Source organism: Hyperolius riggenbachi, chromosome 7 (genome assembly GCF_040937935.1).
Source record: "Hyperolius riggenbachi isolate aHypRig1 chromosome 7, aHypRig1.pri, whole genome shotgun sequence".
NCBI lineage: Eukaryota > Metazoa > Chordata > Amphibia > Anura > Hyperoliidae > Hyperolius > Hyperolius riggenbachi.
In genome coordinates, this window is record NC_090652.1 from 45987082 (window position 1) to 46013030 (window position 25949).

General features: G+C 45.5%; 1 protein-coding gene across 1 annotated transcript in view; it reads right to left on the bottom strand.

The window, feature by feature from the left end:
• The window catches only part of LOC137525504 (microfibril-associated glycoprotein 4-like), a 51805-nt gene extending 26123 nt beyond the window's left edge, over positions 1–25682 (bottom strand). The window contains exons 1-2 of the mRNA XM_068246626.1: positions 25662–25682; positions 208–308 (exon numbers count right to left, since the gene is read on the bottom strand). Coding sequence (XP_068102727.1) covers positions 208–298 — 91 coding nt within the window. The 5' untranslated portion in view covers positions 299–308; positions 25662–25682. The remainder of the gene's footprint in view (positions 1–207; positions 309–25661) is intronic.
• Positions 25683–25949: the final 267 nt, after the last annotated feature.

The window sequence follows — 25949 nt, forward strand, 5'->3', positions numbered from 1 at the left end:
ACAACTCGTTCGAACTTCCATTCACTTTTATTGCATGTTTTACACACTACTGTACATGTTGCAGGAACAAACCCTTCATCAGGCTTGTCCCAGAACATGTAGTGCAGTGTGTACAACATGAACTATTGTTACACACCTGAGCAGTAATATTAGTAGCAGTACTATTATTACTATACCCTGTAGAATTACTATAGTTATCACACTTACTATTATTTAGGTTTCTTGGCAGCACATTAGAAGCCCAGCATTCTTCCTGGATGACCAGAAACAAGGAGACGGTAATTAGAGAGATCCTCATCTTCCACCTGCTGAATAATAACAGATATAGTTGTTATTTGTGTCTCACCTCAGCAGAATCCATGATAATAAATATCATGACGCTGTTTTATGAACCCTCAGGTTCCACTCTTAAGCTGGCCATACACTGGCCCGATTTGCCGCCGTTTCGACAGCAGATTCGATCACTAGGATCGAATCTGCTGCCAATCGTTCGCGCTAAACGCACCCGCCGATCGCGCCGTGCGGGAAATTACTGTCGATCCCCGCGGGTAGGGAGCGCGTCGCTAGTGGCGGCCGATCCGATACAGGTATACATTACCTAACGCTGGCTCCCGGGCATCTTCTCCGCGCTGCACCGCTCTGTTCCTGCTTCCATCCCATTACATACATTAACTTCCTGTGTCACTCCAGTGACCAGGAAGTTCAACTAGAGGGCGCTCTATTTGAACTTCCTGGTCACGGAGTGACACAGTGTACGCTGGGATGCGGTGTGGGATGCGGTGCAGCGCAGAGAAGAGGACCCTGGAGCCAGCTTCAGGTAATGTATACGGGGGGGGGGGGGGGAGACAGGCGGCAGGAGCAGCTCAACAGATTGTGATCGGTTTCAGCCTGAAACCGATTCACAATCTGTTTGCAGTAAAGGCAGCCATACGATCCCTCTCTGATCAGATTCAATCAGATAGGGATCTGTCAGTTGGTCGATCTAATGGCAAATCGACCAGTGTATGGCTACCTTAATACTCATGAAAAGAAACCGGAGACTGAAGCAAGCACAGGATCACCAAAGCTAGACACCAGACGATTAGAAAGACATCGTCTGGTGTGATAAAACTGGATTTCTGCCAAGGCCACCAACAACAAAATCCAAATTTGGAAACTACAGCGTTATTCATGAAGACAATGGCCACACTTCACTAAGCTCATCTCCTATTTTTAATAACAATTCTGTGCTGTTTCTACTGTTATCACCATGGTGATAAGGCATTTACTATACACTAAGCAATTTACACCAGACAAACCTTAAAATAAGGATTCTGTCCTTAACTTAAAGTGAATGGAATCCAAAATCTAAATTAAAAAAGTCAGATACTCACCTGAGGAGAGGGAGGCTCTGGGTCCCACAGAGCATTATGTGTACATGCTTCCCAATAGGACTCGACCCTTTATAGATGCTTGGCAATCTGTTTATTGCATTTAAAAAGCAGTAATACAAGAGCACAGCAACAGCATGACGTTTCGGGCAAAGGCCCTTTATCAAATGCTGAAGTTCACATCTTTCCTTCATACATATATAACAACATGGTAACACACCCCTCACCTGGGGGGCGGGCACAATCCTTAAAGTTACAGACCCTTACATAGGGGAAAGAGCAGAGATACCGGTCAAAGGTAGCATCTGAGACTATAATCTTCATTTAATCCTCCAGGGGATTGTGTACCCAGCATGTCCATCCAGCAGGCCTCACGCCGCAGAAGGGTATTCCTCTGATCCCTTCCTTCCTGAAACTGCACCACCTCCAGCACCTGCCATCTCATCTGTGTCACTCTGTGCCTGAACTCAATGTAGTGGCGTGCCAGTGGGGATTCCCTTTTAATTTGTGTGTCGTCTTTCTTCTCTTTTATTGGGTTTTGTATAGTACTCTTATGCTCATTGAGCCTTGTTCTTATATCACGCGTGGTCTGGCCAACATAGGCCAGGCCACAGGGACATTTGATGAGATAAATAACCCCCTTAGTCTCACATGTGGCAAAATGTTTAAGGGGAATCGAGACCCCTGAGCTGGGATGGCGCACCTCTGGGCCCTTAATGATATTATTACAGTGTTGGCACTTGAGACACGGAAATGTCCCAATTTTCCCAGGCCCCAAGAACCTTTGTATTTTACCCCTCGTGCGGCCAACATCTGCCCGCACTAGGTGGTCCATCAACGACTTACCCCGTCTGTAAACAAACCGCGGCGGAGTCCTGCATACATGGACAAGCTGGGGATCACTCTCCACAATAGGCCAAAATTTAAGCACCATGTCTTGAAGTATCCTGGATTCACTGCAATAAGTTGTAATAAAATTGACATCATTAGATTCAACATTAATATCAGTCTTATATTTCCTCAATGTCTTCCTATCAATATCCAACACCTCTGCTGTGATCTCCTCACATCTCTTAAGACTATAGCCTCTAGCAACAAAGTCTTGAGTGAGGAGCCGTGCCTGTTCCAAGTATAATTCATTTGTGGATGTGATCCTCCTTGCTCTAATAAATTGGCTCTTAGGCAAACCTTGAATAAGAGGGCGTGGGTGGCAGCTATCGGCCGATAAATAGGAGTTCTTATCAGTCTCCTTTCTATATACGTTTGTTACTATCTCCCCCTCCTTTCGCATAATTTCAACATCTAAGAAATGTAGCCTATGGGCATCATAGTCCATTTTGAATTTAAGTGTCGAATGCTTCTGATTAAGATCAGAAAAGAACTGGCATAGCTCCTCCTCACTCCCACTCCAACAGTAAAATAAATCGTCAATGAATCTGCAGTAACCCCGGATGTGCCCGGGGGCCCCCGGACCCAAAAACTGAATATTCTCAAAGTCAGACATGACAATATTTGCCACTGAAGGGGCATACGGTGCCCCCATGGGCACACCCTGGGTCTGCAGATAGTGTAGATCTCCAAATCTGAAATATGAGTGAGTGAGGCAAAACTCTAATATTGACATGACAAAAACAAGGGCCTCATTTCCCACTCTCCCATCTGTCCTTAATCTCCCATGTACTGATTGTAATGCATCAACATGAATGATGTTATTATAGAGGTTTATCACATCCATAGAAACCAAAAAATTCACCCCATCCATCTTTATACTCTCCAATTTATTAAGGAAATTGGTGGTGTCCCTTAGACACACTTCGCTTTCTCTGACTATTGGTTGCAGCCATGAATCAATATATATTCCCAGAGGCTCCGCCAGAGAGTCCACCGCGGATACGATTGGCCTCCCTGGCCGGGGGCCCCCGGGCACATCCGGGGTTACTGCAGATTCATTGACGATTTATTTTACTGTTGGAGTGGGAGTGAGGAGGAGCTATGCCAGTTCTTTTCTGATCTTAATCAGAAGCATTCGACACTTAAATTCAAAATGGACTATGATGCCCATAGGCTACATTTCTTAGATGTTGAAATTATGCGAAAGGAGGGGGAGATAGTAACAAACTTATATAGAAAGGAGACTGATAAGAACTCCTATTTATCGGCCGATAGCTGCCACCCACGCCCTCTTATTCAAGGTTTGCCTAAGAGCCAATTTATTAGAGCAAGGAGGATCACATCCACAAATGAATTATACTTGGAACAGGCACGGCTCCTCACTCAAGACTTTGTTGCTAGAGGCTATAGTCTTAAGAGATGTGAGGAGATCACAGCAGAGGTGTTGGATATTGATAGGAAGACATTGAGGAAATATAAGACTGATATTAATGTTGAATCTAATGATGTCAATTTTATTACAACTTATTGCAGTGAATCCAGGATACTTCAAGACATGGTGCTTAAATTTTGGCCTATTGTGGAGAGTGATCCCCAGCTTGTCCATGTATGCAGGACTCCGCCGCGGTTTGTTTACAGACGGGGTAAGTCGTTGATGGACCACCTAGTGCGGGCAGATGTTGGCCGCACGAGGGGTAAAATACAAAGGTTCTTGGGGCCTGGGAAAATTGGGACATTTCCGTGTCTCAAGTGCCAACACTGTAATAATATCATTAAGGGCCCAGAGGTGCGCCATCCCAGCTCAGGGGTCTCGATTCCCCTTAAACATTTTGCCACATGTGAGACTAAGGGGGTTATTTATCTCATCAAATGTCCCTGTGGCCTGGCCTATGTTGGCCAGACCACGCGTGATATAAGAACAAGGCTCAATGAGCATAAGAGTACTATACAAAACCCAATAAAAGAGAAGAAAGACGACACACAAATTAAAAGGGAATCCCCACTGGCACGCCACTACATTGAGTTCAGGCACAGAGTGACACAGATGAGATGGCAGGTGCTGGAGGTGGTGCAGTTTCAGGAAGGAAGGGATCAGAGGAATACCCTTCTGCGGCGTGAGGCCTGCTGGATGGACATGCTGGGTACACAATCCCCTGGAGGATTAAATGAAGATTATAGTCTCAGATGCTACCTTTGACCGGTATCTCTGCTCTTTCCCCTATGTAAGGGTCTGTAACTTTAAGGATTGTGCCCGCCCCCCAGGTGAGGGGTGTGTTACCATGTTGTTATATATGTATGAAGGAAAGATGTGAACTTCAGCATTTGATAAAGGGCCTTTGCCCGAAACGTCATGCTGTTGCTGTGCTCTTGTATTACTGCTTTTTAAATGCAATAAACAGATTGCCAAGCATCTATAAAGGGTCGAGTCCTATTGGGAAGCATGTACACATATTGGATCTACAAGGAGGAATGATGGACCTCTAGGCCTAACGGGACTCCCCGATATATATCACTTTTTATCCCAGAGGCGGGCAGACACACATTAGATTGCGATTGGATCTACCATCAAGTCTGTAGCAGCCACGGGTAGACGAATATGTCGTTCGCAGAGATTGCAAGCACAAGTGAAAATAAAGCAGAGTACTTCAGCATATCATCTGAGGAAAGAGCAGCGATATTGGAATTGGGAGATTCTATCAGATACAACTTTACAGGTACACAAGTTGATCCGGTGGAGCAGATAAAAGTTCAACTAGAAGCAGCAATAAGAAGAGAAGTTACACTGTCTCTACACGCATCAACATTGACAGAATATATAAAGATCGACAGAATCCCCAGGGGACTAAGAATTGTCTTATCACCTCTGCTGTGTAAGGATAATCCTGAATTTGTAACTAAGTGGCATGGCATTTTAAACAGGTGCTCTCAGGACCTAATGCTCCTTACTGTACAATATCTGCATCCACAAATTATCGAAGCGAGAAGTGAAGCGGAAAAGCTGACTAGTGAATTACTGAATAAAGAGACAGTGGAGGCGTATAATACATTTAAACAACAGTTAGACAATACCATCAAAGAACTGAAGGAAAGTATCCTGAAAGTAAAAGTGGATAAATTTAAAAGAGACACGAAGGACTACGAAAAAAACCAAGTCTATACCTGGAGGCTGGCACGGAGAATTGTGCGTCAGTATAATAGGAATCCACCTCCCCCCACTGGAGGGGCTTCAGATCCGGAGTATTCAGGCAGTGAGCAGGAGTACGCGACCCCTTTTTCCTATACCCAGCCCACAGAGCCCAAAGGAGGAAGCGGGAATCCGCCGAGAGGAAGGGGCGGGGCCGGAAGCGAAAGAGGCAGGGGTCGCGGCAGAGGCGGCAGAGGAAGACCGCAGGGATATCCCCAACAGCCGCTGAATCGCCCCATCACCCGGAGTCAGCCGCAATAGCGATGTGCAGGCAGAATGAGACACCAGTGATCGGCGCAGTAGCGCAAGGCAGAACTGTGAGTAACTTGAATGTTGTTTCTAATATGCCGGGCACGAATGATCCTGATGATAATGATAGAGGGGAATTGCCACAGGCAGTTAATAAGATGGATGATAGAAACTGCACAGTATATAACATCTCAAGCCGGAATATGACACAGGAGGAACTGAATGTACTGAATAAAGGACTTGGATTTGTGCCAACATCCGGGATCAATATGTTTAATGTTCAAGTGGATCTATATAAATATACGCGCAATGTCAAATGGAAGGCATGGTTCAGTATGAATAGACCAAGGAAGGACAGAATGATACAGGATACACAGAGAGAGAGGACAGAGATTCCTAAGAAATTAAGAACTAAAAGTAAATTGGATCCTCCACTGTCTAGCAGTGCCCTGGAACTATTTGAAAAATTAGTATTGAAAGAGACTAAACAGCTGGTGGAGAAAAAGAAGAGGAGGCAATATAATCTCACTAGAAAGGAACATAAAGCTTTGATGGCACTTAAGGGGGACACGTCCATAGTGATCAAAAGAGCTGATAAAGGTGGGGCCATTGTTATACAGGACAGGAAAGATTATGAGGAAGAGATTAAGCGACAATTGAATGATAGAAAGATGTATAGAGAACTGCCAGGTGACCCTACCATTGGCTTTAAAAGGGAATTGGATATCCTATTGGAGGATGCAGCAAGCACTGGTATCATTAATAGTGAATTGCTATCTGTGCTGAAAAAAGATAAATCGAGAGTACCAGTGTTTTATACATTACCGAAGATTCATAAAGACCGGAGGCATCCGCCAGGGAGGCCAATCGTATCCGCGGTGGACTCTCTGGCGGAGCCTCTGGGAATATATATTGATTCATGGCTGCAACCAATAGTCAGAGAAAGCGAAGTGTGTCTAAGGGACACCACCAATTTCCTTAATAAATTGGAGAGTATAAAGATGGATGGGGTGAATTTTTTGGTTTCTATGGATGTGATAAACCTCTATAATAACATCATTCATGTTGATGCATTACAATCAGTACATGGGAGATTAAGGACAGATGGGAGAGTGGGAAATGAGGCCCTTGTTTTTGTCATGTCAATATTAGAGTTTTGCCTCACTCACTCATATTTCAGATTTGGAGATCTACACTATCTGCAGACCCAGGGTGTGCCCATGGGGGCACCGTATGCCCCTTCAGTGGCAAATATTGTCATGTCTGACTTTGAGAATATTCAGTTTTTGGGTCCGGGGGCCCCCGGGCACATCCGGGGTTACTGCAGATTCATTGACGATTTATTTTACTGTTGGAGTGGGAGTGAGGAGGAGCTATGCCAGTTCTTTTCTGATCTTAATCAGAAGCATTCGACACTTAAATTCAAAATGGACTATGATGCCCATAGGCTACATTTCTTAGATGTTGAAATTATGCGAAAGGAGGAGGAGATAGTAACAAACTTATATAGAAAGGAGACTGATAAGAACTCCTATTTATCGGCCGATAGCTGCCACCCACGCCCTCTTATTCAAGGTTTGCCTAAGAGCCAATTTATTAGAGCAAGGAGGATCACATCCACAAATGAATTATACTTGGAACAGGCACGGCTCCTCACTCAAGACTTTGTTGCTAGAGGCTATAGTCTTAAGAGATGTGAGGAGATCACAGCAGAGGTGTTGGATATTGATAGGAAGACATTGAGGAAATATAAGACTGATATTAATGTTGAATCTAATGATGTCAATTTTATTACAACTTATTGCAGTGAATCCAGGATACTTCAAGACATGGTGCTTAAATTTTGGCCTATTGTGGAGAGTGATCCCCAGCTTGTCCATGTATGCAGGACTCCGCCGCGGTTTGTTTACAGACGGGGTAAGTCGTTGATGGACCACCTAGTGCGGGCAGATGTTGGCCGCACGAGGGGTAAAATACAAAGGTTCTTGGGGCCTGGGAAAATTGGGACATTTCCGTGTCTCAAGTGCCAACACTGTAATAATATCATTAAGGGCCCAGAGGTGCGCCATCCCAGCTCAGGGGTCTCGATTCCCCTTAAACATTTTGCCACATGTGAGACTAAGGGGGTTATTTATCTCATCAAATGTCCCTGTGGCCTGGCCTATGTTGGCCAGACCACGCGTGATATAAGAACAAGGCTCAATGAGCATAAGAGTACTATACAAAACCCAATAAAAGAGAAGAAAGACGACACACAAATTAAAAGGGAATCCCCACTGGCACGCCACTACATTGAGTTCAGGCACAGAGTGACACAGATGAGATGGCAGGTGCTGGAGGTGGTGCAGTTTCAGGAAGGAAGGGATCAGAGGAATACCCTTCTGCGGCGTGAGGCCTGCTGGATGGACATGCTGGGTACACAATCCCCTGGAGGATTAAATGAAGATTATAGTCTCAGATGCTACCTTTGACCGGTATCTCTGCTCTTTCCCCTATGTAAGGGTCTGTAACTTTAAGGATTGTGCCCGCCCCCCAGGTGAGGGGTGTGTTACCATGTTGTTATATATGTATGAAGGAAAGATGTGAACTTCAGCATTTGATAAAGGGCCTTTGCCCGAAACGTCATGCTGTTGCTGTGCTCTTGTATTACTGCTTTTTAAATGCAATAAACAGATTGCCAAGCATCTATAAAGGGTCGAGTCCTATTGGGAAGCATGTACACATATTGGATCTACAAGGAGGAATGATGGACCTCTAGGCCTAACGGGACTCCCCGATATATATCACTTTTTATCCCAGAGGCGGGCAGACACACATTAGATTGCGATTGGATCCCACAGAGCATTCCCTCTCCTCTCCCGTTCCCCGCTGTTGTGCTGGCTCCCCGTAGCGGTATTCGACCATTTCAGTCAAATACCGCTGTTTCCTCGCCAAAGGGAGGCTTCGGAAATGCTTCGGGAGCCCGAGTGCTCCCAAAGACGGGCCGCTCTACACTGCGCACAGGCGAGCGCCCTCTATGATGCACTCGCTCGTGCGCAGTATGGAGCCGCCTGTCTTCGGAAGTACTCGGCTCCCGAAGACTTCCAAAGTCCCTGCGGCGTGGGATTTGAACGGGGGAGCCAGCGCAGCACCGGGAGAGGAGAGCGAAGGCTCATTAAGACCCTCTCCTTCCCTCTCCTTAGGTGAGTATCTGACTTTTTTTTTTAGCTGTGGATTCCCAATTAGGAGTGATTTCTAAAGTTAAGGTTTCGCTCCTTAAAGAACTACGATCGCGAAAATCTTAAAATTTAATGTACATGTAAAAATATACAAATAAGAAGTCCATTTCTCCCCAAGTAAAATGTGCTATAAATTACTTTTCTCATACAGTATGTTGCTGCGACTTATAGTAGGTATTAGAAATATGACATTACCGACAGGTTTTGGAACAGCTCATCTCCTTATGGGGGGTTTCTCAAGGTTTTCCTTATTTTCAAAAGCACTTCGGGAACGGCAGTTGCTTAGTCCAACTGTCAGAATAGTGTGCAGCAAGCAGGGAGGCTGGGTAACAAATCTGTATAAATCCTTTTCAGGAAGTGTCTTCATAAATAATAAAGGCTATGCTGAGAATCCCCCATGAGGAGATGATCTGGTCCAAAATCTGTTGGTTCCGTCAGACGTCTACTACCTACTGTAAGTGATATCAATACAGGAGAAAAGTAATTTATGGCTCCTTATTAAATGTTACACTTTTTTGCAATAGTGTTCCTTTAAAATAATGACAAACCTATAAGAATAGTGCCATATTATGTTTAGATGCCGAAAAGGCATTTGATGCCGTACATTGACTTGGTTGGAAAAGGTCATTAGTAAAATGGTATTCCAGGGTGATATCATTACTCTGATAACAAATAATGTATGCTGAGCCTACTGCTCTGGTATATACTCCAGGTTTCCTCTCAGCACCCTACCGACTCCATAGGGGACCTCTGGGCACCTAGCTCTCGAACCTCTGGCTATTTTACTGTGTAAAAAAGTTAAAGGGATCCCTATAGATTAGCTAATTTCCCAGGCCATCTTTGCTGATGATATCTTGCTATTTTTAGATAACCCGGGAGAACAGGTTGCAGAGGTCCTTTAACTGATCAGGGATGTGGGCTGGGAATCGGGCTTCAAAATCAATGAAAACAAAAGTGAGCTGCTCTTTCTTTCTAAGGAGGTCAGTCTGGGTGACACATCCTCCTTTGGGGTTCAAATAGCTAGAGGTGAGATAACTTATCTAGGTTTATGAGTGAGCAGGAGCCCTTCATCTCTCTATGACTTGAACAGTGGGGTATTGATCAAACCTGTTATCAAACAATTGGAGGACTGGAAAAATATCCCTTTGGGGCTAGTGGGGAGGGCAACGTTAGTAAATAAAGTCAGCTTTGGCCAGTTGCTCCTTAGGCAAACGCAGGGGGGGGGATAACAGCTACCCAGAATCCCCCCTCAGACCAGGCTCGGTGCAGTGTCTGGGGACAGGCACAAGTTGAGACACCAGAATATCTGCAGGTATCCTGCAGCTCACAGCACCGCCCCCTTTCTTTCCCCACTACAGTTGTTTTTCGATGTACAGAGCATGGAGCAGCTCTGGGGCACTTAAAGGGAACCTTAACTGAGAGGGATATGGATGTTTCCTGTTAAACAATACCAGTTGCCTGACAGTCCTGCTGATCTCTTTGGCTGCAGTAGTGGCTGAATCACACACCTGAAACAAGCATGCAGCTAATCCAGCCTGACTTCAGTCAGAGCACCTGATCTGCATGCCTGTTCGGGGGCTGTGGCAAAAAGTATTGGAGACACAAGATCAGCAGGAGAGTCGGGTAACTGGTGTTATTTTAAAAGGAAAAATCCATATCCTTCTCAGTTTAGGTTCCCTTTAACAGAGCACAGAGCCAGGTATGAGCACAGCCCTGTGCCCTGCTGTTTGAATGCTTCACTTTCCCCTTCATTAGCAATGTCGGCTGTCCTCATTATTATCTGTATCCAAACTGCTCCTGATCGATCCCGTTGTCGATTGGTAGCAGAGTGGACATCCTAGTACCCAGCATGATGTCCAACCAAATTATTGTACTGTATTGTGCGTGGTTCAAGGAGACCTTTCAGGAATCCCCCCCTTAAAGTCAGTAGTGGCTGGAAGGTGTAATGGTTAAGGGCTCTGCCTCTGACGTAGGAGAGCTGGGTTCAAATCTCAGCTCTGCCTGTTCAGTAAGCCAACACCTATTCAGTAAGGAGTTCTTTGGGCAAGACTCCCTAACACTGCTACTGAGTGCAAACTAGTAACTTCCCCGCAAGCACTTTGAGTCCGACAGGAGAAAAGCACTGTACAGAAAAAGGAATTATTTAAAATCCTGGGTTTGCCCCTGTGCTCTATCCTATGTAGGCGCTAACACTTTTAATCAAGCATGCTGATGTATTTAATCTGAACAGAGCCTTTTTTTAAGTTTGTATCGAGAAATGGTAAACTGAGAATCAAGCTGGATAGACTGCAGCTTCCCCCCAAGGATCTTGGTGGTCTCGTTTTCCCTAATATAAGAAGATATAATCTTGCCTCTGTCTTAGGGACTGGGTCTTAGATACAGCACATTTTTCAAACCTGGCTATAGAATCCACTATAGCAGAACCCTGGACTTTGTCTGGGATTTTGCATGCCCCATGGGCAAAACTCCCCCTTAGGCTTAAGCACAGTATCCTGATTCGTGACACTATAGTGACCTAGAAAGAGGTCCGGAAGCTATTCAACCTGCCTTAGCAAATCTCAACGTATATGCCTTGTCAGGTAACCCCAATTTTCAGCCAGGAATGATACATGAAGCATATTATAAGTGGGAGGAGTCGGGCACAGTAGCGTAGCTAAGGAGCTGTGGGCCCCGATGCAAGTTTTTCAATGGGGCCCCCAAGCACTCTCTACATAACAATTGATACGGCGCACTAAAACCTGCCAAGGAAGACAACTACAGTGTCAGAGATGCAAGAAAGGGATGGGGAATAGTTTGTTAGTGATCACTACTATTCAAACTATCTGTAGAAGTGATTATTACCAGCAGAGGACCAATAGAGAGCTAATACTGTAGTTGAATGAGGGCCCTACGGGGCCCCTCTGGCCCAAGGGCCCCGATGCGGTGGCTACCTCTGCACCCCCTATTGCTACACCCCTGGTTGGGCACAACAAAATTGGGCAATCTTTTCTCATTAAGTGAGCACCATTGGCTTTCCTAATGAAGTATGAGCTATGTATTCAGTGCCTAGGTCACACTCCTTGATGTTAGCTCAGGTTAAATCGTTTGTCAATAAAACCCTTGGCAGATTGGACAGTATAGCATGGCCTACACCTTTTGGTAGCTTTATGAAGTCAGGATCAAGCAAATCATCATTGTCTGACATCCAAAATGCATTGGGGGCTTTGTAGCCGCAGTCTCAGTCCATTTATAATTTTAGGAGCAGGCAAAGATACATTTAGGTCCCTGACGTGGAGGAAGGTATCATAGCTGGTAATAATATGGTACGTACAGTAGTGATTGGGGAAAATTGGAGAGAATCGCACCTCAAACTCCTTTATCAAGTAAGTAAGTAAGTATGCCTTTAAGTATAAACCGCCTCCTCTGGGCTATGTTAACAAATGCCTCAAGTGTCATCTGGAGAATGCTACGCTGTGGCATTATGTTTGGGATTGTAATAATATTCAGTGGTTTTGGGGGTCTAATGCTTTTCTTACGTCCTTATGCAGGATAACTTTTATGCTTAAGCCGATGCTCTTTATTTTCCTTTCACCCACCTCATTGAAAGCAGGACACGGGAGTGCTTCTGATCAGGATCACATAAGCCCACCTGATACTCCTAGCCAGAAAAAAATCCATCTTTAACCAATGGATATATATCCCACCACCCCATCTCTTCATGATGTATTTGATGAACTGAGATACCTCATGCACTTGGACAAATTGAAAGCCATGACACATCAAGACACAGGTGTCAAAAGATTATTCAACAAGTGGAAGTCTTATATTCTGCATACACTCACTGACTTCCAAATTCTGGAGTTCATGTAACCCTTTAAATATTCACCATGATATGCCACTGAACAGTTACTGGGCTCGCTGGGCCATCTTGAACTTATACAACTCTATGGACCAAAGTTGAGCATTTGTTCTGCTTCTGACTATTACTCAGTCATTTCTGAGTGGTTTCGGAAATTTCAGGTCTTTTGATATTTGCCAAGGGATGAGAATGTAATGCTGGGGGGGCATACTGTCTGACCACCCAGCACAACAAGGCTAAGAGCTGGATAATGGAAGAGGCTACACAGGCTGCCCAGAGCAACTGCAGCTCTGGGCTTCTGATAAGACGCAATGGCAGCGCAGTGCGATGTTGCGCTGCTCTTGCGTTAGCAAACATTCAGACAGATACAAGACAGACTGGAATGAGGCAGCCAATCACGACCGCAGCGATGGTGTACCTCACAAGAGCAGGACTAGAGGATTCGCCACTCCTATGCCGGAGATGGCGCAATCCACAAGGCAGGACAGACAGAGCAAGATAAACAGGCAATAGGTCAAACACAGATAATCACAGGTAGTATTAAACAGTATAACAGAACTAACTATTGTACAAAATCCCTGGGGTCCTGCCAGTTCAAATGTACCACGGATCTGACTAAACATAAACAAGGACTTGAGACAAGATTGATGTATGTTTATTGTATAAGGAACATAAATGTGTCAAAGTTGGTAAATCATATTGATTGTAGATAATATATACTAGATCATATTGGTTAGGTATAATTAAGCATCTGAGCGCTGTTTGATTTTTTGGATAAACTCATCAAAGAAGCCTGAAGGAAAGCTAGAACTACAGAAATAACTACCTGCTTAGAGAAGAAGGAAAAGGACAAGAATAGTACTGGATCAACACTAAGCTTAATTACATGATACTCTAATAAACACCAATCAATCAAAAACTCCTCCAGAGGGACCCATGGCTGAATTCCTCACACATTTTACAGTTGTTATCACTTGCATTCTTCTCTGCGAATTAACATCCTGGGCCATATGCAATTTACTTTTTCTCCTTCATTTTCTCTCAGAAGATAGTTTTTCATCTTCAATTTAAAATAACTTTTCAGCACTTTGCAATGGAAAAAGTACAAAAAGTAGGTGAAAAAGTACTATCAAAATTATTTAGATTACTGTATTTTTTGGACTACAAGACTCACTTTTCTCCCCCAAAATTGGTGAAAAAAAAGTCACTGCATCTTATAGTCCAAATGAAGAGAGTTTCTGACTTGTAAACACCTGCCAAAACGAGCTTCTAACCCGCTGCAATGTCGGGACTCCCTGTACTGTTCTCCTGCAGAGGAGGACACAGGGGTCACTGCAAATAAGCAAATAAGTTAGCAAATAAAGCAGAGTGTACACATTGAGAAGAGTTTGTATTATTTTATTTTAAATGTGGGTAGTCTTAGGTAAAAGACTTTTTAGAATGTGAATGTTTGTTTTTAATAAAGTTTTGGATTTCAAGATGACCGGCGGCTTCCTGGGATCCGTTACGTACTAGTTGGCATAGTGGTACTGCGCATGTGGGATGTACACGCGACGTCGCGGATAGAGATACGTATGGCACGCAAGTAGAGGTGCAATGAGGATGCGCACTGGGGATTACAAGGGCGGTGTCTGGTAACCCAGACGCGGCGGCCTAGCGTGCCCAGATGCGTAATGACGTCGTGGAGGGAGGCAGGGCCAACCGCCTATACAAGCAGGATTTCCGCAATGTGACTCCATCCCCTGAATGAGTCATTGTATGACGAAATCGATAGGGAGGAGCCACATGCGGAACTGAGAGGAGCAGAAGCAGTGGGACGTCATGGCGTGGTGGAGCGAGGGAAACCCTGGAATAACAGCATAACGGCGGTCAGCCCGGGAGGCCACACGGGGTGGAGCCCGTTCCTATACTCCACAGGCTTACCATCTGCTTGTAATATGTGAGTGGAACCTTTTAATAAACCGTCTGATTTTACATGATATCTGCGCAATGATAGATTTCGTTTATGTTGAGGTGCATATATGACCCAAGAAGGTGATAAGGAGAGATCTGAGAGTGGTGTCAGCCACAGGGTATGGGGAGCCTGATAAGTACCCCAAAAGCGGATTAAGGCCACTGTGACTAATGGCCCATCGCAGCTGGTGAGTGTGGACCTCTTAGGGTGTCCTTGGTGGTGGCTACAATCTATACATAAAGGATTTATGGTTGCAGTGCTGGTCTGGTATAGAAACAATTCTTTGATGAGTTGTTTGGGAAAATGTTTTTCCTTAAATTTCTTTGCATGTACTTTTGCCTGTGTATCAAAGGTTTGTAGATCTGTGCAATTTTCTTGTTTTTCAACTGTTTAAAATGACCTGTTTTGTAGTCTTTGTATGAGTTAGGATCTACATCTTTAAGTGGTTTCTTGATGTTATGTTGGGACTTTCTTGATATAAAACTAGGTTTATGTATTCGATTTGTTGTTCACTGTAGTTCTGTGTAAAGGAGATTCCCCAGGAGATTTTAAGAATTTATCTATGGATGCCACCTCACTGTCTCAAATGAGTGGACCATCCCCTACTCCTCCAGTCCCTCCAGTCCATGGGCATTCATGACCTGGCCCTGGCCTGCCTCTCATCCTACCCCTCCAACTGCTCTTTCATGGCCTCTTTAAATGAGACCTCATCCACCCCCAACCACCTCTCGGTTAGAGTCTCCAAGGCTCGATTCTTGGCACCCTACTGTTCTCCCTATACACATCCTTCATTGGCAAGGTTATCTCCTCCATGGGTTTAACTATCATCTGTATGCAGATGACACCCAGATCTACCTCCATACCCCTGACCTATTCACCACTACCAGGGACAAGGTCCCCTCCTGCCTATCAGCCATCTCCTATTGGATGTCCACTAGGTACCTGAAACTAAAACTGGACAAAATGGAATTTATGATCTTCCCACTCTGGCCATCCCTGACTGTCCCAGATGTACATGTCACTATTAACCACACTACCATTCACCCTACTTCTCAAGCCCGCTGTCTGGGTGTCACCCTGGACTCCACACTCTCCTTCACCCCTCACATGCAAAACCTCACAAAGTCCTGCAACTTCCATCTCCGCAACATCTACAAGATCTGCTCTTTCCTGTCCTCTGTCACCACCAAAGTCCTCATCCATGCCCTCATAATTTCCTGCCTTTACTACTGCAATGCCCCTCTGTCTGGTCACCCTATGACCCGTCACCCGAATTGCCCAGCTGCAGTCCGTCATGAATGTGGCAGCCAGAATTATCCACTCCTCCCATCGCTCCACCACAGTGGCTCCCCTCTGTGAATCCCTCCACTGGCTTCCTATCCAGTCCAGAATCAGATTCAAGATACTGTGTCTGGTCTATAAATCTGTCCACAAAACCTGCCCAACCTACATTTCCAATCTTACTCAGAGTACACACCTAGCCGCTCACTCCGATCCTCCAATGAACTTTTCCTGACCTCCCTCCGCATCCCCCAGTCCCATGCACGTCTCAAGGACTTCTCAAGAACTGCACCAACACTATAGAACTCCCTACCTCCACCAATTAGGGTTGCTAAGCATTAGGGCTGAGCTCTCGGATTCCGAATTTCGAGTTTGCCATCGGAATTTGGCAGTTCCGAGTAAGCACTCGAAACTCGAAAATTCTGCAATTCCGAGTACCGAATTCGTGTTTACATTGAAGTCAATTATGCTAAATTCCGTGGTGAATTGTGAAGCCCCCTTACTTGCTATCATCACCAAATTTAGCATGTATATTAAGCAGATGAGTAGGAACATGGTAAAAAAAAAATTTGTGAAAAGAGCTTATAGTTTTTGAAATAAACGATTTTAAAGTTTCATAGGAAAAATGTTTTTTAAACTATGTAAAATGACACTGCTGCAGAACAGGTTACTGCATTCCGAGTTCTGTATACATATTGTATACATTTCATCAAAACAGACAGCGTGGGGTCCCCCCTCCCAAGCCTCCTTAACCCCTTGTCCCCCATGCAGGCTGGGATAGCCAGAATGCGGAGCCCCGGCCACGTGGGGCTTCGCACCCTGAGCTATACCAGCCCGCATGGTCCATGGTATGGGGGGGCTCTGGAGGAGAGGGGCGGCCAACCTCCCCCTCTCCCCCAGAGCCCTTGTCCAATCCATGGACAAGGGGCTCTTCCCCACCTCCGGTGCCCCAGGAGGAGGTGGGGGCCGCCGACGTCCTGGGGGGTTCATGGTGCCATCCGGGGTTGCCCTTTAACAAGCGGACCCCGGAAGCCGCCCCCTCCCCAGGAGAAATGAGTATAGGGGTACATGGTACCCCTTACCCATTTCAGCAGAGTTAAAAAAAGAAATAAAAACACGACAACAAAAAAAGTCCTTTATTGTTCTAAATTAACCAGGGATACTTACCTTGGGATAATCTCACGCCAGTAACCTCAGGAGTGGTCCCACGCCAGTATCCTCTTAGGACATCTCACCACCCTCCCACACTGACGAACTCCCACCACTGAATGGTCACAGTCAGCCTCTGTATCTGTATAGCAGAGGCTGAGAATACAAAAATTTTGCCTTTAAAACAAGAAATTTCGGCAAACAGTGATGCAATCAAAATGGCCACTGGGAAATCCCCGACCGCTGGAGGCCACACTAGAGTGGCGAAACCAGTGATTTTTCACATAGATGGTGGGTCCAGGTGACCAGAGCAGGAGGTGTCCTAATCCCCTGGACCCACCCATTCATGTGAAATAACGTGTATTCTGACACTCTGAGGTGGCCTCCGGGGAACGGGGATTCCCCAGCAGCCATTTTGTTTATGATAGAACTAGTAGAAACAAAGAAGCACAAGGACACCGGGAGCCCGATATCGAGTATTATCGTTGCGTAAGTTGGTCTATTGTAGTAAAAATATACTCACAATTCTGGGTTGCTTTTACGGCAACCACCATCAGAGCATGTGGAGAAGTACCGTCTCCACTCGGCCTTGTCGGTCGCCGTTCCCGGAGTAAAAAAATATCACAATAAGGCTATAATGATATGACCCCACGTTGTGAGGTATTATTTAGTATAAAACACTGTGGGAGGCGCCCTTACGTTTCAGAATATATAGCACAACATTAAAAAATATCTCAAAGGTAAGCGTGATACGTCTTACCTGGTACGAAGACTCAAACACATAAGGTAGTAGAATTCGAGTTTATTTATAGCACTAGGGACAACGCGTTTCGCGACCACAAGTCGCTTCTTCAGGTCAAGTAACGTGCTTAGGAAAAACAAGAACAGGATGGCACTCAGACTAAAACATCTAGCTTCATATAGATTAAAAAAACATTTTATTTTGAATTTATTCGCCGGAATTGGATATATATTTTCATACTTGCATAATGGGCGCATATGCCCCAAATAGTGGAATAGGTTAGGAATATAGTATTTTTATGTTATTACACTGTTTTTTTAATCTATATGAAGCTAGATGTTTTAGTCTGAGTGCCATCCTGTTCTTGTTTTTCCTAAGCACGTTACTTGACCTGAAGAAGCGACTTGTGGTCGCGAAACGCGTTGTCCCTAGTGCTATAAATAAACTCGAATTCTACTACCTTATGTGTTTGAGTCTTCGTACCAGGTAAGACGTATCACGCTTACCTTTGAGATATTTTTTAATGTTGTGCTATATATTCTGAAACGTAAGGGCGCCTCCCACAGTGTTTTATTTTGTTTATGACACTGTTTGCCGAAAATTCTTGTTTTAGCAAACAATTTTCGTGTTTCTAGCTTATGCAATACAGATTGCAGAGGCTGTCTACAGCCATTCATCCCCAGGAGTTCTGCAGGATCGGCAGGTGCGCGGGACCTCCTAAGAGAATAGAGGGGGGCACAGCGCAGGAAGGTGGGAAAGTGGGCACAGAGCGGCGGGGAGGGGGGGGAAGCCTCCCCTCCCTCACCTAGGGCCCCCTCCCCTTGCGCACTCCCCCCCCCCCCACCTCCAGAATTTCAGCCAGCCAGCGGAACGGCTTACCGAGAGCGATAGCTCTGTGTGCCGCTGGTCTGGTATTCTGCACTGACACTGTCCAATCACGCTCTCGCAGTACTTCCTGTGAGAGCGTAATTGGACAATGCAATGCAGGAGACCAGACCAGCAGCGGCACACAGAGCTCTTCTCTCGGTAAGTGATTCCCGCTCGCTGCCAAGTTTCCAAGTTTAGTTAGGCAGGTATATAGGTGTCCCCAGTATAGATATACCCAGGTCTATAGGTGTCCCCAGTTTAGGTAGGCAGGTCACCAGTTAGTGGGGGCCCCCATGCTGGAAGGGGAGCACGGAAGGTTGACCCTAGGTGAGGGAGGGGGGAAGGCTTCCACTCCTCCCCACCACTCTGTGCCCACTGCCCCCCCTTCCAGCATGGGGGCCCCCACTAACTGGTGACCTGCCTACCTAAACTGGGGACACCTATAGACCTGGGTATATCTATACTGGGGACACCTATATACCTGCCTAACTAAACTTGGAAACTTGGCAGCGAGCGGGAATCACTTACCGAGAGAAGAGCTCTGTGTGCCGCTGCTGGTCTGGTCTCCTGCATTGCATTGTCCAATTACGCTCTCACAGGAAGTACTGCGAGAGCGTGATTGGACAGTGTCAGTGCAGAATACCAGACCAGCGGCACACAGAGCTATCGCTCTCGGTAAGCCGTTCCGCTGGCTGGCTGGAATTCTGGAGGTGGGGGGGGAGTGCGCAAGGGGGGGCCCTAGGTGAGGGAGGGGAGGCTTCCCCCCCTCCCCGCCGCTCTGTGCCCACTTTCCCACCTTCCTGAGCTGTGCCCCCCTCTATCCTCTTAGGAGGTCCCGCGCACCTGCCGATCCTGCAGAACTCCTGGGGATGAATGGCTGTAGACAGCCTCTGCAATCTGTATTGCATAAGCTAAAAACACGAAAATTGTTTGCTAAAACAAGAATTTTCGGCAAACAGTGTCATAAACAAAATGGCTGCTGGGGAATCCCCGTTCCCCGGAGGCCACCTCAGAGTGTCAGAATACGCGTTATTTCACATGAATGGGTGGGTCCAGGGGATTAGGGCACCTCCTGCTCTGGTCACCTGGACGCACCATCTATGTGAAAAATCACTGGTCTCGTCACTCTAGTGTGGCCTCCAGCGATCGGGGATTTCCCAGTGGCCATTTTGATTGCATCACTGTTTGCCGAAATTTCTTGTTTTAAAGGCAAATTTTTCGTGTTCTCAGCCTCTGCTATACAGATGCAGAGGCTGACTGTGACCATTCAGTGGTGGGAGTTTGTCAGTGTGGGAGGGTGGTGAGATGTCCTAAGAGGATACTGGCGTGGGACCACTCCTGAGGTTACTGGCGTGAGATTATCCCAAGGTAAGTATCCCTGGTTAATTTAGAACAATAAAGGACTTTTTTCGTTGTCGTGTTTTTATTTCTTTTTTTAACTCTGCTGAAATGGGTAAGGGGTACCGTGTACCCCTATTCTCATTTCTCCTGGGGAGGGGGCGGCTTCCGGGGTCCGCTTGTTAAAGGGGAACCCCGGATGGCACCATGAACCCCCCAGGACGTCGGCGGCCCCCACCTCCTCCTGGGGCACCGGAGGTGGGGAAGAGCCCCTTGTCCATGGATTGGACAAGGGCTCTGGGAGAGAGGGGGAGGTTGGCCGCCCCTCTCCTCCAGAGCCCCCCCATAGCATGGACCATGCGGGCTGGTATAGCTCAGGGTGCGAAGCCCCACGTGGCCAGGACTCCGCATTCTGGCTATCCCAGCCTGCATGGGGGACAAGGGGTTAAGGAGGCTTGGGAGGGGGGACCCCACGCTGTCTGTTTTCATGAAATGTATACAATATGTATACAGAACTCGGAATGCAGTAACCTGCTCTGCAGCAGTGTCATTTTACACAGTTTAAAAAACATTTTTCTTATGAAACTTTGAAATCGATTTGCTCAAAAACTATAAGCTCTTTTCACAAATTTTTTTTTTACCATGTTCCTACTCATCTGCTTAATATACATGCCAAATTTGGTGATGATAGCATGTACGGGGGCTTCACAATTAACCGCAGAAGTTAACACTATTTAATTCAATAGAAATGCACTCGGAACACGAAAATTCGGAACACGAAACTCGGTTTTCGCATGCGGTACACGAAATTTCGACGAAATCGGAATTTAGCTGTTCCGATCAGCCCTACTAAGCATTACCTTGTACTCATACTGTGCTGCGTGATCTGGTTTGCATGTATTCCTATATTGTCTTATTGCTGTATATCACCCCTAAATATTGTCTGTAACCTTAACCAATGTCCAGCGCTGCGTAATATGTTGGCGCTTTATAAATAAAATAAATACATTAAATAAATAAGATCTTTAATGTATCTCTTATAAAAGAGGATGTTGAGATTGAATGGATTGTTTGATCCCAGAAGACACACCTCCTGTATGCCCATGGTCAGATTTGCATAACTTGGGGCAAAACTCGCCCCATCACTGTGCCCCTTGTCTGGAAGAACATAGTACCTATAAAGTTGAAGTAGTTATGGTTAAGTATAAAAGAAATTGCATGTATCAGAAATCATTTCTGGTTAATTGTCATCTTGTTGTCCTTTAAGATAGTGCCATGCCATTCTCAATCCTATAAGTGATGTATATTAGAGTACAGTGAGACGACTTCCAGAGCGACCCATTTATAATTTTTTTTTCCATTGGATATTGCTAAGTTCTAGTAATAGATGAGTAGAGTCTATGAGGTATGAGGGTTGTTTTTGGACGTATGGCTGCAGATGTAAGTCCACTAATTGTGAAAAATGAGATGACAGAGTTAATTCCCGTCTTGGAGGGTTGGAGAGTGATTTATGTATTTTCAGCAGGGGATAAAAGTGGGCTATGGTTGGGTGTAATTATATAATATTTTTCTGTTTTGTTGATTATGCCTTCATCTAATGCCTCCATTACTAATGTCTTCAATATTTCAGCAAATTCTTTAGTCAGATCTTGAGGGAGTTCTTGATAGTAGTTTTCGTGTTTGAGAATTCTAAATGCTTCATTGGTATAGTCCACTTTATTCATCAATATTATACCTCGCCCGTTATCTGCTGCTTTAATAATTAATTGCTTGTTTGATTCTAACTCTTTGAAGGCTTTCTTCTGCTCTGGCTAGATTTCGTTTACCTCTCTTGGTTTTGATCTTTTTGAAGACAAGACAAATAACATTTATATCGAGCTTTTTTCCTGGCGGACTCAAAGCGCCAGAGCTGCAGCCACTAGGACGCGCTCTATAGGCAGTAGCAGCGTTAGGGAGACTTGGCTAAGGTCTCCTACTGAATTGGTGCTGGCTTACTGAACAGGCAGAGCCGAGATTTGAACCCTGGTCTCCTATGTCAGAGGCAGAGCCCTTAACCATCAAACCATCCAGCCACTGCTGGAAGTCCTCCAAAACCTGGTTGTAGAAACTCTCCATATATGGTCCTCTGTCGGTTGTAGGATAGAGGTTTGATTTACTCTTTAGGTTGGTGTGGATGTATCTTTCAAGTTCTATATCTTCCCTCTTAATGGTGACAATGTTATCATTGGTTTCAGAGTTAAGGATGATTGGAAAGACATCTCCATTTTCTAATTTTCTAGTGATGTTTGTTTTGTTGTTGTATGTCCCTGTAGTTTCTTTATTGTAAAGTACCTTTTAAGCAAAAGTTTTCTATTGAAGGCATTAAGATCGATAAATAGTTCATACATACTGGATGGTTTCAATGACATCCTGCATATAAATTGTGACAATGGGTGATTGGATTAGGACTGCAGACTCTAATGCTGGGGCTAGAGGTACGTTTTCCCCCTTATCAATCGAGCCGCTGATGGCTCGATTGATAATTTCCGACAGGTCCGATGATCCGCTCGATCCCCGCAGGCAGACAATAGCGGGGAGTCGAGCTGAAGATAAGGAAAAGCCCGCGGGGATAAGCGGGAATCAATTCGGACAGCGGCGGGGACAAGTGGGGACGCAGCGGGAGTCGATCCGGCGGCTAATCGAGCCGCCAGGTCGTACTGTGTATCCCCAGCATAATGCACAGTACTGTATTTGATGTCCCATAGAAAGCTCGCCTTCCCCCCAAGCTTTGGAGACATCAGAGATACACCTTATCAGCATAAAGCTATTCACTATCCAGGCTGCTCAGTGCCTTGCTCTCAGCAGGAGGCAGACAGCTAAGCACTGCAGAGGAGAGCTGGTATCATGCTTGTACCTCATGGAATGAAGTTGGATTGTGTCTGTGGAAAGCAGAGCAGCTCAGGGATCTGTGGTGAGCCAGGAGATCTTCCATGCAGCCAGAAACCAGAGAAGACTTGCTGTAACTCGGAGGACTGTGGTATTCCTTGTTCAGCTGGTGTTGTGGACTTGTCCAATGGATATTGGATGTGGTGACTGGTGGGAACTGCATCTCTTGGATTTCTGCTATTTGTGGAGCTACTGGGACTTTGGAACTTGTGTTGTTTTGCCTGTGAAGCTGGGAATTTGGACTCCTTGATGGTGGGAATCTGCGACACTCCCTTGTGGATTATATCGTAATATTGTGAACTTTTTGTGTTAACTGTGTGCCCAATAAATGCCCCGCTGGTCGGGTTTTTTTTTTGTTAATCTGCCACTATGCACTGTGTCTCTGGGCTCTGTGGTCTCGGAACCGTCACATAAATAAAACACTTGAACACAATATTGTTGAAATAATTAAATTGATCAATAAACTGCAACTGTACAAATAAGGCAACAGATTATTATACAGTATGTACATATATACCTAATACACCTCCTGCTTATGGTATATTTTAAAACGGAATGGCACAGAGGGCAATATTGCAATCGGGGCAGTAGAATCGTTATTCCTTTCTGACTTTTTTCCATCTCTCATCAGTCTTTGAGCAGCATACAACACATGTCCTGGTTGGTGCATTTTTTTTGGAGTGGGTGGAAAATATTCCATGAAGTGATGGCTAGTGAGGTGCTCAGGGTTTACAATGTAGGAGGCACGGCGCACAACTGTGACAAGTGCTGAGGACTGCTATTTCAGACTGATGCACAGACACATCTTCCAGAGTCTGCATGTGTTACTGGCCGGTCACTGCACTGCTTGTAAAGGATGTTGGCATTCCACAGGCTTTGCTCCAGGGGATGGCAAAAGATTTTCTTGTAGTACTTTCTTTTTTTTTGTTTCTGTATTGTGGGTTAAAAAGTCACGCCTTGTTGGCTCTGTCCACACCACCCATCGTGCTGTTGTAGTCCACCACGACCTGAGGCTTTTGAATCTCTTTAACTCCTCTTGTTCTGGCGGAGACAGTTGAGGTGTCATAGACTGTGCTGAGGAAACAGACATCTTTTTTTGGCATTCAAGCGGAGATCGAGCATTTTCCCCTTTTGATAAGCAACAATGTCCCCAGTTTTAAGCTTCTGTTTGGCAAATGTTGATGGTATTTTCCGCCTGTTAGGCCAGACCATGCCATAGGCATCAGTCTTATTTTTTATGAGAAACTCAAAACGTTCAAGGGAACCGTAAAAATTATTGGTGGTCACACAATAGCCTTTGTATAGTAAAGGCTCAACCAGAGAGAGTACAGAGCATGTCGCCACTCCGTAGTTGCTGAACCTGGGGTTGAACTTTGTGCCTTTGCTGGTATACAGTATTGTATTCCAGATGTAACTGTAATGGATTGCGGAGATGCCGGGGCGGGGCAGCTTTCTCCGCGTTCAGACCGGCGGTTTCCGCACAGCTTCATGCGTCTGGTTTGTCTGAGCCTTCTAGTGCACACAGATGGAGAGCTACGCGTGCGCACGCTGGGAGGCAGGACCTTTATGCCAGTAGGAGAGGGATCAGCTGATCAGGACGATCAGCTGAACCCAGCGCAGTGGTGATTAACTGAGTGGCACTGGGCGGCGCTGAGGAGCGCTGCACTATACAGTATATAGATCTTGCTAGTCAGTCTCAGGTTGTCTGCTGTTGCGAATACTTACGTGTGAGCACTCAGACCAGTCAGATCCCACAGTGTGTTAGAACCAGGAGGACTTGGGAATTCACACTTAGCCAGATTACGCTTGTGTTATACTTTAGACCAGTTCCGGGGTGTTGTGACCAAGGACCTCACACCCAAGCTTAGGATTACTGTGTCATTGCTGTGTTATACTTTAGACCAGTTCCAGGGTGTTGTGACCAAGGACCTCACACCCAAGCTTAGGATTACTGTGTCATTGCTGTGTTATACTTTAGACCAGTTGCAGGGTGTTGTGACCAAGAACCTCACACCCAAGTTTAGGATTATTGTGTCATTGCTGTGTTATACTTTAGACCATTTCCGGGGTGTTGTGACCAAGGACCTCACACCCAAGCTTAGGAATACTGTGTCATTGCTGTGTTATACTCTAGACTAGTTCCTGGATGTCGAGACCAAGGACCTCACACCTCAGCCTAGGACTCTGTTCAATGACCTCAATTCACTAAGCTTATCTCCTGTCTTTAATAACATTTCTAGAGTTGTTACCATGGTGATAAGGCATGTAGTATTCAGGAAACATTTTACCTCAGGCAAACCTAAAGTTAACTCTTCTGTCTTTAAGTTAACTCTCCAATCCTTAAAATAACTCCAGAGTTAAAGACAGGCTGTTAATTAACTGCGTGTGAAAATAACTACAGAGGAGGTAAATTAACTACAGAGGAGGTAACGTAAGGAATGAAGAGATAAGATAACACTCTCACTGTGTGGAGGTAAGTTTTCTCTTGCCTTATTATCTCCAGCATGATCTTAGTGAATTGAGGCCTATATCTGTTATGACTATTTGCTCTGTTGACCTCCCTCTTGCTTACTGATTCGGTACCTCTGCATATCTGTCTACCTGTTGCCAAACCCTGCCTGTACCGGTTACCGAATCAGCCTTCTGTCTCTGTACCTTATCTGCTCATGTGTTGCCGATCTGGCCTGCCCGACCTTCCAGGCTGTCACTCATCCCTTGAGTGTTCAGTCTAGCTGTACTAGCTGTGACACTATTCCACCAAGTGTCAGTTAGCTGTTAGGACTCCTGCTCCTCAGAGAGTCCAGCCTGCTAGCAGCCAGTGGCCTCTGGAGCCCCCTGGCTGCAGTACAGTCTATATCTGATTACCTAGTATCACTGGTTGCCAGGTTCTCTCTATTCCCTCTCTCAAGAGGATAATTCCTGCACAGCCGAGGGCCACCTGCT